Raw genomic sequence first — 16,525 nt, forward strand, 5'->3', positions numbered from 1 at the left:
TTCAGGTCTATTGTGTAACAGTAACCATGGACCCTGCAATCCATGGACATTAGACCCTGTGTTGTAAGGTGGCCACAAACACACTAGAATTAAGGCTACGATTTAGTCATGGATATTTTTAGTAAAAGTCATGGAAAGGACATGGGCAATAAAAAAAATTCACAGCCTGTGACCTGTCCATGACTTATAAATACCTCTAACTAAATCTTGGGGGGGGGGGGGAGTAGAGGGGCAGGGTGCTGCTGGGAGGGTCAGAGGGGGCCAGCTGCACCATCTGCTGGGGGCCACCCCAGGACCTTTGCTCAGGCAGTCCCTGGGGCCAACCGCACCAGCCGCTGCAGAAGTCATGGAGGTCGCGGAAAGTCACAGAATCCGTGACTTCTGCGACCTCCGTGACAGACACAGCCCTAGCTATAATACATTAAAACTATATATCAACTCATTGAATAAAATGCATGCAAATTGAGCACACATTTACCAGCACAGAAGAGGAAATGCAGTGGGTGCATGATAAAGATCATTTTTACAGTAACATTGCCATGACATGTATGAGTAGTAACGACAACAAACATAGCACAGGTTTCTTTAATGCAATGTGAATTTAGACAGGATTCTTTGCTCTCAGTTGTTGAGTGATCCTGTCTGATGTACGCTCTTGATGTCTCAGGTGAATTTTTAAAAAACACCGATGGTTCAATTTAAACAAAAAAAAAAAATGAAAAAGTTTTGAGTTTGCAAACTTCCTATGTTTTTCATGTCTTTTTCGCACTTCACTGACCAGTCGTGCTGGACAATCACAACATTGACATCAACCATTCCAGAAAATGTATTAGGGAACTAGAATAACATTGACACCAATCGCCTGTTCTAACGAACTCTCCACATTGACTGCAAGGATTCTGCCAAGAGGATCAACAGAGTTAGCTTGTGCCTCAATCCTAAACTCATTTCCCTGAAGTTAGCTGGATTTGCCCACTGCTGCCGGGGAAGTGGTATTCCAAGAATGCCATTTGGAGAGAAAGCAATTTTAAACTGATTAGTATTTGGCTCCAGCCATAGCCTGAGGTGGTTTCCCGAGAGGCTGAAAACAGGCCGATGACAGACAGAGCCTCCACAGCCTACAACAACAGAGATCCCTCTGCTGATCAAGAGAGGTCACATATCTCCCGCCTGCTGCTGTTGTCTGCTTCAGAAAGATTCCTGGCATGCCTTAGTCACTGGAAAGACTTGCAAAGCCTCTAAAAAACTATAGTATTGGTTACAGCAGAGTCACTGTGGGCTGGTCTACACTTGACAATCATACTGGTATAACTGTGTCAGTTAGGGGTGTGGTTTTTCACTGATATAGTTACCATGATACAAGCTCTAGTGCAATTCAGTTACACTGGTATAAAGGTGCTTTATATTGGTACAGTTAAAGCAGGAAAAAAATAATCTGGTGTGTGGATAAGAGCTAAATGAAGTGAGCATCCCCTAGCAAGGAGTCATGCTAAAGACCGGATAGCCATGGAAGAGAGTCCATTCTCCCTGGGATGGAGTGTATATAAAGAGCTATGGATGCCAGTCAGCCAATACATTAGCCTCAGGGGAGATTTGTGCCATTACTGAAGTGTAGGGGAGCTGACGTATTGTGGTCAGGTCACCCTTAAAAAGGTGATCTCTGTAGGCACTTTGCTTGGTTAAAGAAAGATAAATTCATACAGTGAAGAATGTATCTGGCACTGGCCACTGTCAGAAGACAGGATACTGAGCTAGATGGACCATTGGTCTGACCAAGTATGGCCGTTGTTACATTCTTGGGTAATTACACTACACCAAATTTAGGCCACTTTATTTCTGAGAGTGTCCACACAGGGGTTTAATGCAGTTTAACTAATCCACTTTTAATTCTCTCCTTTAATTCGGATTAACTTTCCTGAGTGTCCCCAAGTAGACAAGCCTTTAGGGTCTGCACATGTGGATTTATTCTTGACTAGCTCCATAAGTAGACATGCTCTGACTGAGTTGCTACTCCTTTACTGAATGGAAGGCTGCTGCTGAATTACATTGTTTACTCTGCCAATGTTATTTCCCCACCATGATGGTTTTACATAGCTTGTTAGTACCCACAGAGATGTGATCTACATCTCTTTAAATCAGCACCCTGAGGCTCTCTTTGCAATATCTGCACATTAATATTTTAAGCCACCCTCTCAGTGACTAATTAGCTAGTGCTGTGGGTGTGTGCCAGAGAGAGTGGATGTTAACAACTCCTTAGAGTGCTCACTGGAGCGGAAAGCTTCTGATTGAAAGGCAACAGTGGCCTTTCCAACAAAAAGTCCTCTCCCAGGGAAAAGTGGGGGTGTCATTCTCAAAATATGAGAAAACATAGGTGCCAGCACTTTACTGTGTCATTCTGCTAAAAAAGAGTTTCTAGCAGAGGTTAGAGGGGAGAGAAGAGATTTAGAAGACTGGATAGAACCCATCAATGAAATCCATCAGTGCCAAGGTTTTGGTAGTTTCAAGAGTTTGTCGTTGACAGACACAAAGCATTCCCAACCCAACCTTTGTTGGGCCAAGAGCAAGACTCACGCCAGCTCTTCCCCAGAAAATCACCATTCGGGTGACCCTAGCATGAGTGCACTTGGCTTATTTCCACTCACCCCTTTTCCTCCAGATTTCTGGTCAAATGGTACCATAGTGATTCGTTTAGAGTCCCTCTGATACGTGCAGTAATGCTTCACCCAAGAGGTTCCAAAGTGACCTACAATGGAATTTAAGTTTTGAGATTTCTAACAACTAACTACGGTCTACAAAGCAGTCGTTACCAAAGCCACAATTAAACATCCTAAGACGAATGATACAGACTCTTGCATCTAGAGTTCTCAAAAGCACTTTACAAAAGTGAGTAAAAGCATGATAGGGTAAAGCGAGATCCAGAATTAAATCAATCACTGGCAGAGTAGGGAATAGAATACAAGTCTCCAGGCTCCGAGCCCAGTGTCCCATCCATTGGACCAAGCTGATTCCTAAGGACAGACCTGGTAATTTGCTAAATTAGCTTTAGTTTCATATTCCGTGATATAATCAGAGGATTAGCTACAGAAAAACTATACAACAGACCAGTTAGCATTTATCTTGTCCACCTTTAGTCACTCGCCAAGCTTTGCTCCATCCAGTTTTGGAATGTGCCAAGCAACAAGGCTTCAGCAGTTTCACTTAAGCAAATTACTCCTCAGTCTGCTATGTCGGACCTCCCCACTATCATTGGCCTCCATGTCATTTCAGATTATTCCTAGAAGGTAGCATTTACTCACTCTCCTTGCCAAGCAAAAGTGGGCATTTAGTGAGGGTCTCGTTCTTCTTTTATCCCACTGTACAGACTCCAGACCTTTTTGCAGACAAGTTTCTCACTCTTAAGGAAGATACCCTACTAACTGCTTTCCCACTTTTGCCTGAGATATCACCAATTAGGAAATCAGGGAGTTCTATCTATGTACTTATCTGCCCGCATCACCATAGCATCAGAGCACTTCACAGTCTGTAATGTATTGACCCTCGCACACCTCCGTGAGGTAGGGCAGTGCTGTTATCCCCATTTTACGTGGGAAACTGAGCCACAGAGTGGACAAGTGACTTGCCCAAGGCCATGCAGGGAGTGGAGCAGAGAACTGAACCAGTCTCCTTAGTCCCATACTAGAGTTTAACCACTGGACCATCCTTCCTCTTCATAGAAATTAAAGATAGAATTGACTCAGTAGATCATTTCGGAGTCTTTCCTGACCCTTGGATCAGGCTCCTAGTAGCTGGATTCTAGTGCCTGCCCCTACCAGGGCAGGGTTGTTCAATGCAGTATCTTCTCTAGTGCCGAGACCTCTACTTCTAGCCACCCAGGGTGGTACGACAATTTGCTGAGATGGGCTTCGAATTACATGCCAGACTCGGGGAATATCAAAGTTACACGGCCAGAGCAAAGTGCTGTGGTATAGCCCCCACCTATTCTGGTTAGTACTGTGCACAATTCATTTTTCAGGGACTGCAAAGAGAGTATGCCAAGGAGCTAACAGGTTCAGCAGGAACAGACTACCTCATTGGGTGTAAAAAAACCAAAGGCAGGTAAAAGGCGAACTGTGAGGCGTGAACCATGGAACGAGCTCGTATGCTGGTTGTCCTCTGGGATACGCCTGCAGCACCACAATGCAGAGTCACTGTGGGGGAAAGCTGAAGGAGCTGGAGAGAATTTCCCAGAACTGCAGAATGTGGGCCCGCCCTGCTGACAGTGGGGATGCTCCTGCAGAAAGCTGCACAAGCGGCTACCCTAGGCCTGTAATTCAAATCCAACTCAAGAACTGACAGGATTTATTTCTTCCCCCAATCCCCCCCGCACCTCTTGCCATTTCACATGGACCATGCTGTTTTGCAGAGCCAGTGCTCCCTCTCTGCACTTTAGTCTCCACCGAGTGGCAGCAGAGAGCAGCTCAGTAACTTCAAGGCAACAGCCCTTACGTTTCTCCTGGACATAGAGATAGCCCTCCATTGTGAAAGGACTCATGTTCCTGTGCTCGTCGGGATTCTCCTTCATCTTCCTCATCAAGGACTCAACCTCCGACCGGGTTCCTTCAAAACGATTTCTTGTCTATAATTTTTGAAAAATATATTTTCCATTATCCACGTTTCCCCAGAGCTTTCAATACACACCGTGCTACCTGTGTGCTATTGTAAAGGAATTTGCATAGAGACAACCAGGGACCCGTGGCTAACTTTATCTGGTATATTTCTTTGCCCTCCTGTAATCTAGGTGGGAGCCCTCACAACTACTCCAACCCTGGTTCAGAAGTCCATCCCTATTCAGCAAAATACCGAAGCTCATGTTTATATCCCACTGACTTCAGCAACAGAGGGTCCTGTGGCACCTTTAAGACTAACAGAAGTATTGGGAGCATAAGCTTTCGTGGGTAAGAACCTCACTTCTTCAGATGCAAGTCTTGCATCTAAAGAAGTGAGGTTCTTACCCACAAAAGCTTAAGCTCCCAATACTTCTGTTAGTCTTAAAGGTGTCACAGGACCCTCTGTTGTTTTTTACAGATTCAGACTAACACGTCTACCCCTCTGATACTGACTTCAGCGGGACTTAAGTTCCTATTTAAACACTTTGCTGAATATGAGGGGGTAGCCATGTTAGTCTGTATCTACAAAAACAACAAGGAGTCTGGTGGCACCTTAAAGACTAACATTTATTTGGTCATAAGCTTTCGTGGGTAAAAACCTCACTTCTTCAGATGCATAGAGTGAAAGTTACAGATGCAGGCATTATCTACTGACACACGGAGAGCAGGGAGTTACTTCGCAAGTGGAGAACCAGTGTAGACAGGGCCAATTCAATCAGGGTGGATGTAGTCCACTCCCAATAATGGATGAGGAGGTGTCAATTCCAGGAGAGGAAAAGCTGCTTCTGTAATGAGCCAGCCACTCCCAGTCCCTATTCAAGCCCAGATTAATGGTGTTGAATTTGCAAATGACTGTCAGTCCCTCTGCAAAAGCATAAATGGACACAAATCGGACATCAGGAATGGTAACATACATAAGCCAGTAAAAAGAAGAACAGGAGTACTTGTGGCACCTTAGAGACTAACAAATTTATTAGAGCATAAGCTTTCGTGGACTACAGCCCACTTCTTCGGATGGGCTGTAGTCCACGAAAGCTTATGCTCTAATAAATTTGTTAGTCTCTAAGGTGCCACAAGTACTCCTGTTCTTCTTTTTGCGGATACAGACTAACACGGCTGCTACTCTGAAACCTGTCATAAGCCAGTAAGTGAACACTTCAATCTCCCTGGTCATTCTATTACAGATTTAAAAGTCACTATCATGGAACAAAAAAACTTCAGAAACAGACTTCAAAGAGAAACAGCAGAACTAAAATTCATTTGCAAATTCAACACCATTAATCTGGGCTTGAATGCCCAATCCTGACTAGGAGGCTGGAAATCAAATCTGATCTCTTGCACACCACCACTGAGCACTGTGGCAGTGCTAGAGGGATCACCCAGCACACCTCAGTTTGACAGGTACACGAATGAATTCTATTCATTTTTGTAAATTAGCATTCAGGGGCCCAGGCTGGTAAGTGGCAGCACGTCAGGGGCCCCAGTTACTGCAGTCTTTGCTGAAAATGGAAGCACCACACAATGATAGGCAAGACACAAGAACAAACTGCTGTCCTTCATCAAATGGTTTCACAGGGCTGTATTTTTAATTTTGTGGGGGATGGGAGGGGAGAACAAGCACTGAGGTGTGTGATGTTTTTTGAGAGTTTTCTGAGAGAATTCAGCAAATTTGCATCCTCTGGAGAAAACCAGCAATCCTAATAAAAAAGGCAAGCAAGCAATGCACATTTGATCTCCCAAACACAGGCACAAGTCCACCTGTTGGATATTAACCACATGCCTGGCTGTCAGGGGAGGGGGCTGTGCAAGTTCTCTCAGCTACAGAAATCCCAATGTCTGCCACTGACAAAAAAAATAAAAATGGGAGGGGGGGAAAGGGGGTGTTTGCAATTCTTAAGACAAATAAGCCTTTGAAATACTTGCTAAAAGTGTGGTGCACTTAAAAACTGCTGTCTGCTTGCCACGTCCTCCGGAGGATGTCTGGCTCTCTGCACTTGCCATGCCCAGGGGAATAAATTGTTATTTGGGTTGTGCATTTAATGTAGTGTCATCTACACACACACATTTGCTTTCAATTATGCTATAAAGCCTTCTGTTGAGTAGCATTCAGGAAAGCTAATTATATATAGGGAAAATGTTAATTCTCTGTGCAAGACAGTCACACACATTCACATACAGACTTTCTCCTTTACATACACTTACATTCTGTATGCTGATTGTCAGCTCTGTCTTGAAGTCGCTGAAGTCCTTTGCGAGTTCATAGCCATGATGGTAGAATGTGAAGAGCCCTTGCAGGAACGCCAGCAGCTGCAAAGGACCATATTCATCAATAGAGACTACCACCTTTTTCAAACCGACTGATGCTGAAGATGTCATTGAATGGATCAACGTTTTAGAGGGGCAGATTTTTAAAGGCATAAATGGGAACTAGTAAATTAATTAATAGTCAGTGGAAGTTGGACATTTATCTCCTATTGGTGCCTTTGGGGGAAAAAAATCTTCCTCTGCACTTTGATAAGTGCACGTACAGAATTGAATCATTTAGGAATTCTTGTACGGTGGGGAAGAATAAGCAATGGAGATGAGGGAAGAAGAGAGTGAAGACCCGGATGAGATTGAGGGAAGTTCTAGGGGTGTAACCTCTATTTTCTCTCTTCAACAGTGGATAGGGACAGGAGATGGTGGCTGGAAGGTGCACAAAAGCCATCGGGGGTACAAGACCCTGTTGAAGAAACATTCAAGATGACTGCAAAATGCAGCCTAAACCACCCTAACACCAGCTGAAGTCCAAAATATAGCGACTGCATGCAATGACCCCCTGAAAGCCAGTGCACACATTTCTCCATTCTCCAGCTCCCCCTCGGTCACACCGTTATAACAAACAAAGGGGAGATACTATGAAACTGATTCCTGGAAAGCAGAGAGACTCCTCCCTATTCTCCGGAATCTCTTACACAGGCTACATTCATTGAACACAACAATGTTAATTAATATTGCCCCTTTACAATCAATACCTTCCGTAGTATTAACTTGTGTGTCCTACTTCCACAAGGGATTGGGCTTCATTTCCCAACTCTGCCTCAAAGCAGCTCATTTTCCCTTTCAGGAAACGGATTAACACGGGGACTGGTTGAACCAATTCGGCTTACAAACCAACCCCAACCTTCATAGCAAACTCTAAACCAAAGAGGAAGTTCTGAAAAACGTGCTGCGATTTATTGTTCTTTCCTGTGAACCTCTGCACTTCTGGCTGAATCCCAGACTGGGGGTGTGAGTGATTCAGTATTATGAAAAAAACGTTTTTCCTTTTCTATCTAGGTACACATATGGCCCTCGTCACTGCAGCATCCAAGTGCCTCACAACCGTTAGTGGATTTTATCTCAACATCCAGAAGAGGTTAATAAGTATTGCCCCATTTTACTGATGGAAAAGAGAGGCACAAAAAAGTGCCAAAAGTCACTGATAAACTGGGAACTGACCCTAGTTTCACTAGTCCCAGTTCAGCATCCAGTAGGCCATCATTCCTTCTTTCCATGCGATTCCCTGCCTTCACTGATAGCTGATAATATATGAACCAAAATACTAGCATCTTGGGTTTTGCTCAGAACCACTTCCACTGGGATCCCCAAACGATGAACTTTTTGACCACAGAGATGAGTATCTAACTAAACAACCCTTCTTTTTTAGGCTCAATTTACCCTGCTGATTCAAGTCCAAGGTCCAAAAATCCAATGCTCACAAAAGACTCCTCTATGCTTCACTAACATGCCATATTGTACTGAACAAAGCAGGAGTCTGTCTAGACAATTCCTGTAGAATATCAAGCTGAGCTTTTCTGATAACTAGGCCTCCTGCTTGTCTAGTAAAAATCCTGCATATAACCCCCTCCACATCCTTGAATAGTTCACCCATCACTTTATTGAGAAGTAGAGTCATGCCTTGTCAGGGTAAACCAGGCAATAAGCAGCTAGTGCTAAGGTCATACCTTCTTTTCACTTTGGTTTATTCTTCTCTTAAAAGGACTGAAATAGGGTTTTATCAAATCCCTCAGAGGTGCTTCACCAGGCATAATACCTGAGCAAATGCAGAGGTAAGACTCTTCTATTTTTATTCCTGTATCATTTCTTTAATCCTATTTTTTTCTTCTTCTCTCTCTAAGACTCCATTAATCTCAGATGCTACTGTTATTATTGGCTTTTATTTTCCCCTTACAGATAAACTTCTGAACCAGGTTTTCATTCGCCAGTTGACCACTGTCTAATAACGAGCCTCTTGTCCATAAGACTTCACCCTGGTGGAAATTCTTGTAGAACCCATCAGAGTTTTGTGCACAGTGAACATGAAGCTAACAACTCTATCTCCACTAGCCTGCGCCCTTGCACAATTGGTACCCAAGCCTTCCTGCAAGCACAATGGGGAAAATGTCTTTGGAAAGGTTGGTCTCTACAACCAGAGTTCAGGGTCTGGGTTGAAGTCAGCTGGGGGAGTTACCCCCTTTTTCTTTACAACATGTGGTTGTTTTCCTCTCTGCACAGTCATTCCATCAGCTTGCAAATCCAGCTGGTCTCCACTGGTTTCCACAGACAACCAGTAGCTCAGACTACCTAATGTTCTGTTCCTAAACTTAGCTGCCAGCTGGAACCTGTTGACAATTTTCACCTGGAATTTCAAGAGGGCCATCCCCACCCCTGCATTCTTCTCTTCTCTCTGTCTCTTGATAAGTGTCTTAAGCGTTAAAGTTCCAGCAACCTGAGGTGTCTAGTCATCCACTAGAACACACACTTCATACTCGGGTTATTGAAGTTGCTGTTTGTCAGACGGCTCTGGAATAGCAGAGATACCAGACCTTCCATCTAAACAAAAGAGAAACTGTTTCACAAAATCAGTGCCTCAGACAAACCTTCTATACTGTAAAGTAATTTAGTTTCCAGCAACAGTCAGTAGGCTAAGAAATTTTGAATGTTTACTTACCGGTTCCACAAATTCAAACATCTTCCTCTCCTGGACTTCTTGCACCTTGAAGACATACTCAAGGGAGACTTCATAAAAATGCTGTCGAACCAGGTCCACCTGGCTGTCTGCCTGTGAGAACCATGGGAATTAGAGAGGAAATACAGTATAACTACTGACTGAACATTTAGCTTCAAGATCACAAGATATAAGGGTCTAATGAGTACATGTCCATACAGAACATAAATTTAGTACCAGATACCAAAGCAGGGCTAAGCAGATGGCAGGGAGATTACATACAAACCTAGTTTGCATGAAGACACACTTTCTTCATCTGAAAATTATATATGTAATTATTTTTGTGTTCTTATGTCCATGACTGCTGGGTGGACAACATACAGTAAAAGCAATAAATACACTTGTAGTACAAAGCAGCTTCCCCAGCTCCTCTGCCCCGACCAGCAAACCCATGATAATAAGAGTCCCTCCAGTAATATTCCATAGTCAAATAAATACTCAGATAGCTTAGTATACACCTTGCACTTCACCATGAAGGCCAGTGAGCTCTAGCTTTGATGAACCAGCAGAAGGAAAGCGCATTGTCCTTTGAGAATGGTTTGACTCCAAAACCCAAGAGAGCATGACTAGCGACGGTCCTTAGCCACCATGATGGTGCATCCGGACACATACGTACGTGTCAGGGTGGAACTACATCACTCTTATGTGAGACACCATCCCTTTTTTTAATATGCAGAGGAATTAAGGTGGCCTTCAGACCTCTGCTCCTAGAAACCTGTTGACTCTTTCTCCTTTGTGACTATGGATTCAGTTCTTTCCAATGATCAAAGCTGGATATGGTCAGCTCCCAAACCATGGTGACACGCAAATAAATTTAAAATGACTCAGTAACTTTGTAATCAGATGTACTCCTTCTCTGTCATACCTCATTTAAGGATTGCATAGCACTTAAAACCTCACAATCAGCACTTTGCGAAGTAGTTAAAGACTACTGCCCCCATTTTACAGATGGGGACCTGGAAGTCAGAGAGACTATGGGCTGTTTTTCAGGTGTGTTTCTAAGCACCACAGTCCCCATTGAAATCAAATGTAGGTGCTAGAAATTGGGGGTGAGGAGGGATTCAGACTCTAAATGACTTGCCCGGGGTCCTCAGAAAGCCAGTAGCAGAACTAGGAATCCTGATTCCAGGCCTTATTCTAATTATCTCTTGCTTTACAAAGTATAAGGATTATTACACTAAATAAATTCATTGCAGCCCCTTTATTTACTCAATTGTTTCCTTTGCCTCTGTTGTGCTGGTGTGCCCTCCATTGCAATTACAAAACAAAGGCTTTCAGAGAATTCTAGAAGTGAATGGCAAGAAAGGCCTGTTAGATCATCTCCATCCCCACTCAGTGCAGGGCCGTTTTCTATTGCCTTGTCTACACTAGCATAGCTCAGTCCACACTAGGGGTTGTATCAGTTTAATGACATCAATTAAAAATACCCACAGCCTTAACCAACATAATTATCCAGGTATAACTTTCCAGACTAATAGTACCTTGCACAGAGCTTGGCCACAGTAAGACCGCTGGGAAGTCAACACCAGGGTAATTTGAGAAGAGCAATCTACCCCAGGGGGACCTACCATACACTGTGCCCAATACAGAGCCTAACATGCGGCTGCTTTTACTTTTGAAGACCATTGTTGGTAATTACTTCCTTTTTAATAGGAACGTATCCCTATTAATCTGTGACAAAACCGTGAAATGGGTTATTTCCACCATGACCAACCTGTAACATTTGTCATGTGTGTCCATAATGCAGATACCGAGGTATTTAGCAAAGTGAGCTCTGAAAATCAGAAAACATGATGCAGTATATTGGACTTGCCAGCAATTAAATGGCAAATCAGACTTCCTGCGCTGTTTAAATTGTCCAACAGCCTGCAGAGCAACAGAGAATTCCCAGGTTCTCTCCCCATTCCCTTTACTATAACCGTTGTACATGTAGATATTTCACTCTCCCAGATGTATCGGCAGTAAGAGGAAGTTGGTACAAAGTGAAGGGTTTCCCATACATGAACTACTGTCTCTTAGTAGGGCAGGGCCCTACAATGTAGCTATATAGTGCCAATAAGGTACAGTACACCCTCTTCTAAAGTTACCACCACACCACCAACTGCATATTTTTCAGCATGCATCTGTCATTCCTTTGGCTGACTTCCCCTCTCTGGAATCCCAATTTACAAGCTACGAAAATAAGTTGTACCACTTTTATATGCCATGAAGAACCAAAGCCAACACTTTCAAACTTGGAGGCCTATAGCTAGATGCCCCATTCCAATTTAAGGCACCTAAAGGGCCGTGACTTTCAGAGAGGCTCAGTTTACATAACTCCTTCTGTATGAACTTTCTTGGAATCAATGGGAGCTGTGGGTGCTGCATACCTGTGAAAATCAGGCCTTTTATTTGGGTGCCTAAACATGGAACGAGGTGCCTTACTTTTATGCAAGCAAGTCTGAAAGCATGGGCCTATGCTAACTAAGTATTCTCTTCTTTGCAATAGGCCTCCAAACCAAAGTTTAACATAAAAAAATCTCCACCAGATGGCACTGGTATTCAATGCTGCTACCCTGAGATCCTCTACTACAGCTCTTTATGGCAGTTACATTGGAGCAATACCAATACAGTCGCTACTGCCATTATTAGGCTTTTCCTTGGAGAAAGGTACCTTAATGCTCAACGAACACTCATTTTAAATGACATAATGTGTTCTTTACCACTACATTCCCTCCTCTTTCTAAAATAGAATCCTCCCACTCCAGTACTGCACAGCACTGAACATGCCGTGCTTCGAATGCTTAAAGTAAAACGGTGATCAAGGAGCAACTAGATCAAAACATTTAGCAGCCTAATACAATGAGACCCTAATCAACAAACCACAACCACTACTGAGGCCTGAGGGCACTGCTGTGTTATAAGTAATAAATAACCAACGGACTATCTGTGCTATCCAGCAGGGACAGATTAATAAGGACTTACAACTGGCTTGTGCAGTTATGTGAATCAGGAGACAAATGTGGATAATTATGGGGATTTAGGGGGGGGAGTGGTTTGGTTGACTTTAGATTTTAGAAAGGCAAGTAATTATTATTTATTAGTTGTATTATCATATTGCCTAGCAGCCCCAGTCATGGACTAGGACCCCATTGTGCTAGATGCTATACAAACACACAATAAAAAGACAGTCCCTGCCTCAAAAGACGTACAAGCTTCGGCCAAGATCTCTTTCACAGAAGTCGTTTTCTAAGGCCAATAAATGGATAATGTCCTGGGCAGATCAAAAAACAGACCCTAGGCCAGCTCAGGGAGCACTGAAGTTCACAGGAGTATTTCGGGTATGTCTACATTGAGAAAAAAAAAAAAAAAGAGAATCCTTCCCCCCACCCCTACCCCCACCCCCTGTAGCAGAGAGCATCAGAGACCAAGTCTAAAGACTCAGGCTCATGCTACAGCACTAGAAATAGCGGTGTAGACATTCCGGTTTGGGCTGGAACTCAGGCTCCGTCCCAGCCCAGGCCAGAACATTCACTCAGCTATTTTTACAGATATAGCGCGAGCCCTGCAAGCCCGAGTCTGTAGACCTGGACTCTGAGGCTCTCCACTGAGGGAAGGTGGGGGTTGGGTGGGGGTGTCGTCGTTTGGTTGGTTTTGCAGTGTAGATGTACCCTTACTTAGAGTTTGGCACAGTACATTGTTAATAATTAGATAGCTTCCACCTGAATTAGAGGGTTTTATGCAGTTTTGAAACATTAATGAATTAAGCTCACAACCTTTCCTGCTTATTGGGTATTAATGGGCACATTTTATGGGCTAGGAAATTGAGACACAAAGCAGGGAAGCAACTTAGCCAAGTTGATACAGGACGTCTGTAGCAGACCCAGGAGTAAAACTCTAGTCTCCTGATATCCCATGCTTTTAGCCACAGGCGGTCTCTCTCCCCGCCTAGTCATTGTCTTTTTGGTGGTATCTTGGATTCACTTTACCAAAACAGAGAGAAAACCCCTGTCATTCTCTATCAGCATGAACATATCCATTTTACAGCCACGCAGTGGGTTCTGCTAGTTGTAGATAGAGCCAGGAGAATGCCAGAAATTGAAAACCAGAGCTTGCTCTCACTTCTTGAAGTTGGGATTCTTTCTTCTTAGAAGACAAGTTTAAGTGCTTTTCCAAGACACCACAATACTTCTCCGTCTCCTTGTCGTACTTCTTCTTGGCATCCTACCAAAAAAACAAACATCGCTAAACAAATGTCACATTAAAACCAACAAGAGCAGTCACATGACACTAACTCCTTAGGGGCCCCAACACCAAGACAGTGATATTACTGTTGCTATCACAGCAGCTAGGAGTCCGAGTCATGAACCAAGACCCTGTGGTGCTCAGCACTGTTCAAACACAGAACAAAGATTGTCCCTGCCCCAAACACCTTACATTCCGAGTACCAGACGAGATGACAGGTAGGGGAGTGCAAGGAAAGAATATGAGACAATGCTGGTCAGCACAATAGGCAGTGCTCTCAGCACACCAGCAGCCTCGCTGGGGTCAGCTGAATGTGAATGAACAATTTCCAACAGGGAACATAGTTCCAGTGTAACACTGTCAGATCAAAGGAATTTTAACCAACATGGGTCTATGAAAACTAAGGGGGGAAATAATGGAGTGCTTCTAAAGAGCTAAGAACAGTGGAGTTCACCACGCTACAATACAGAAAGAAAAGAACATATACACAGAACCTGACAATAGCTTACTGCCTAGGTGACTTTTTCCCTTTGGCCCAGTTTTCCCCAGGACCTGACGCATTCAGTCTTGTCAACAAGGGTGCAAGTTAATTGTGGCCATGCATCCACCTCCTAAAGCCACAATGAAATTGAATGAGGCCCCTCCTTTGTTTCAAAACTGGCCGCTGAGCAGCCATCATATAATGGATTTCAGCCACTACTAAACAGAGTCAGATTTAAATCTGTGACCTAGGAAGTGAGACTTTCTACTCATTCGCAAACCCCAAAGCTCATCAAATAACCAGTTCCCCGAGCTGATCCAGAGACATTTCCAGCACCGAGTGCAGGTCATTGGTTACACACCTGCCAAGAATGCTAGCGCACTCCTAGCGCCCAACACCCTGCCCACCAGAGTGACACCTTAACCCGGCCTGTGTCCCTCAGCATGACGATCTACCAATTAGATTCTGTGAACTGGAAGCTTCAAATGGCCACTTCAACATAACCTTTACCCACCTCCTTCCACCTTCCTCCCGCTTCTCCCCCCATCTCCACAATATGTTTGGGAATGAACCTGCAGCCTTTGCATCAAAGAGGTGCATTCGAAGGGCTTTCCGTGGCATACTTATCCCCTCCACTAGACCCTGGCTTACAAAAGCCTGAAAGCACTAAGCAGAGAAGACAGATGTATTCTAAGTTTTAAAATACTGACTTCTGAAGACCATGTTAGACTGACTGCGAGCTGAGGACCTTGCCCACAGAAGGCATGCTGCACTTGGTGCCAAACTGGACAAAAAAAACCCCAAAGTGGGAGGAAGGAACCTTCACAAACCCAAGTGCTCCTGCTTTTAATTAGCTGCATAGACAAGGCACTTTACTCAAGCAAATCACTTGTTTTACATAACTGCAGTGACCCCTCTGTGGGTGTGCCAGTCATGCTTGGTGGCAGAACCCTGGACAGTAGCCAGGCTACATGATCAGTCCAAAAGTGTCCACCATCACACATGAACCCCCATTCCTCCACTTCAGAGAAGCTGACCCAAATGACAGGCCGCCTGCATCCACATGAACCCCTGGGTGAGCAAAAGAGCAGCATTTTGAAGGGGTAAAGGTCATCAAGATTTCATGATCTCCTGTTTGCTCACTTGAGACCTGCCAAGATGCTTTGTCCAGGATGGCAGCCAAGGACAGGACAGTGTCTGGCAAGCTCAAGCCACAAAAGAAATGGCAATAGAAGATGAAAGCAAAAACGTGGTTTTTGCCAAAGTTATTCTTCAACAGCTGCGCTACTAGAAAGGTCTCTTGACAGAGAGGCTGGGGCATGGATGCAGATTCCTGAGAGCACCTGAGTGCACAGAGGACAGTGTCTCATAGGACAATACAAACGGCCAAGAAAACAAAGCCTCATGACCCTCAGTTTCCTTTATCATCAGATTCTGCTAAGCAGCACTTTGGTTTGAGTCTGGGCATCTTTGCAAGCTTACTACGATACTGGCATACCTGTTATTTCTGTCCAAGTATCCTTCCGCCACCTCGGGCCTGCTCACCTCAGAAATTAAAGCTTTCAAAGTCTCTTAATTTGGGCTTCTGAACATTCTCTAAGGGTTCATTTACATCCCCCACTACCTTCACCATGGTGATGTGGGACTTTCAAACAGCCTCCGAAACACACATTCTTCATAGCCCTTCTGAGGGCATCTGGATGGCAGAATTCACTCTCCAGCTCCCTCCACACCAGCATTACTGATGGGAAAGGTTTCCCAGCCAGCAAAACCGCAAATATGCCAAAGCCAGTGCAGAAAGTCACAAACTGCAAATTCCTTTACTGTCCCCAGGAAGCAAAGTACAAAGTCAGTCAATAGCAGGAGCCAAATTCATCTCTGAGGTAAGTGGGTGCAAAGGGATTTTTCTCTTCTGGTTTTAGTGGGATCTGCAATTTTGAAAAAGTCTGCTAAACTCAAACCTCAGAAGTGACACAAATGCACCTGGAAATACAGCAGGTTATTTCACACAAACAGTGCATTCACTATGTGGGTCAGGAATTCCAATGGGAACAGTAATAGAGAAAGCACTGTAATCAAAGCTCTCTCCTACGAGCACTGTAAAATAACAGTGCTATTACCACTGCAGATGCCTCCTCATGGATG

General features: G+C 44.1%; 1 protein-coding gene across 7 annotated transcripts in view; it reads right to left on the bottom strand.

The window, feature by feature from the left end:
• ARHGAP26 (Rho GTPase activating protein 26) overlaps positions 1-16,525 on the bottom strand; it is a 597,030-nt gene that overhangs the window by 228,570 nt on the left and 351,935 nt on the right. For all 7 annotated transcript variants that reach the window (XM_042850866.2, XM_042850865.2, XM_065554977.1 and 4 more), the window contains 5 exons: positions 13,777-13,878; positions 9,619-9,729; positions 6,849-6,953; positions 4,486-4,615; positions 2,643-2,743 (listed from right to left, as the gene is read on the bottom strand). In XM_042850866.2, coding sequence (XP_042706800.1) covers positions 2,643-2,743; positions 4,486-4,615; positions 6,849-6,953; positions 9,619-9,729; positions 13,777-13,878 — 549 coding nt within the window. The remainder of the gene's footprint in view (positions 1-2,642; positions 2,744-4,485; positions 4,616-6,848; positions 6,954-9,618; positions 9,730-13,776; positions 13,879-16,525) is intronic.

Source organism: Chrysemys picta, chromosome 8, assembly GCF_011386835.1.
Source record: "Chrysemys picta bellii isolate R12L10 chromosome 8, ASM1138683v2, whole genome shotgun sequence".
In the NCBI taxonomy this organism is placed as follows: domain Eukaryota; kingdom Metazoa; phylum Chordata; order Testudines; family Emydidae; genus Chrysemys; species Chrysemys picta.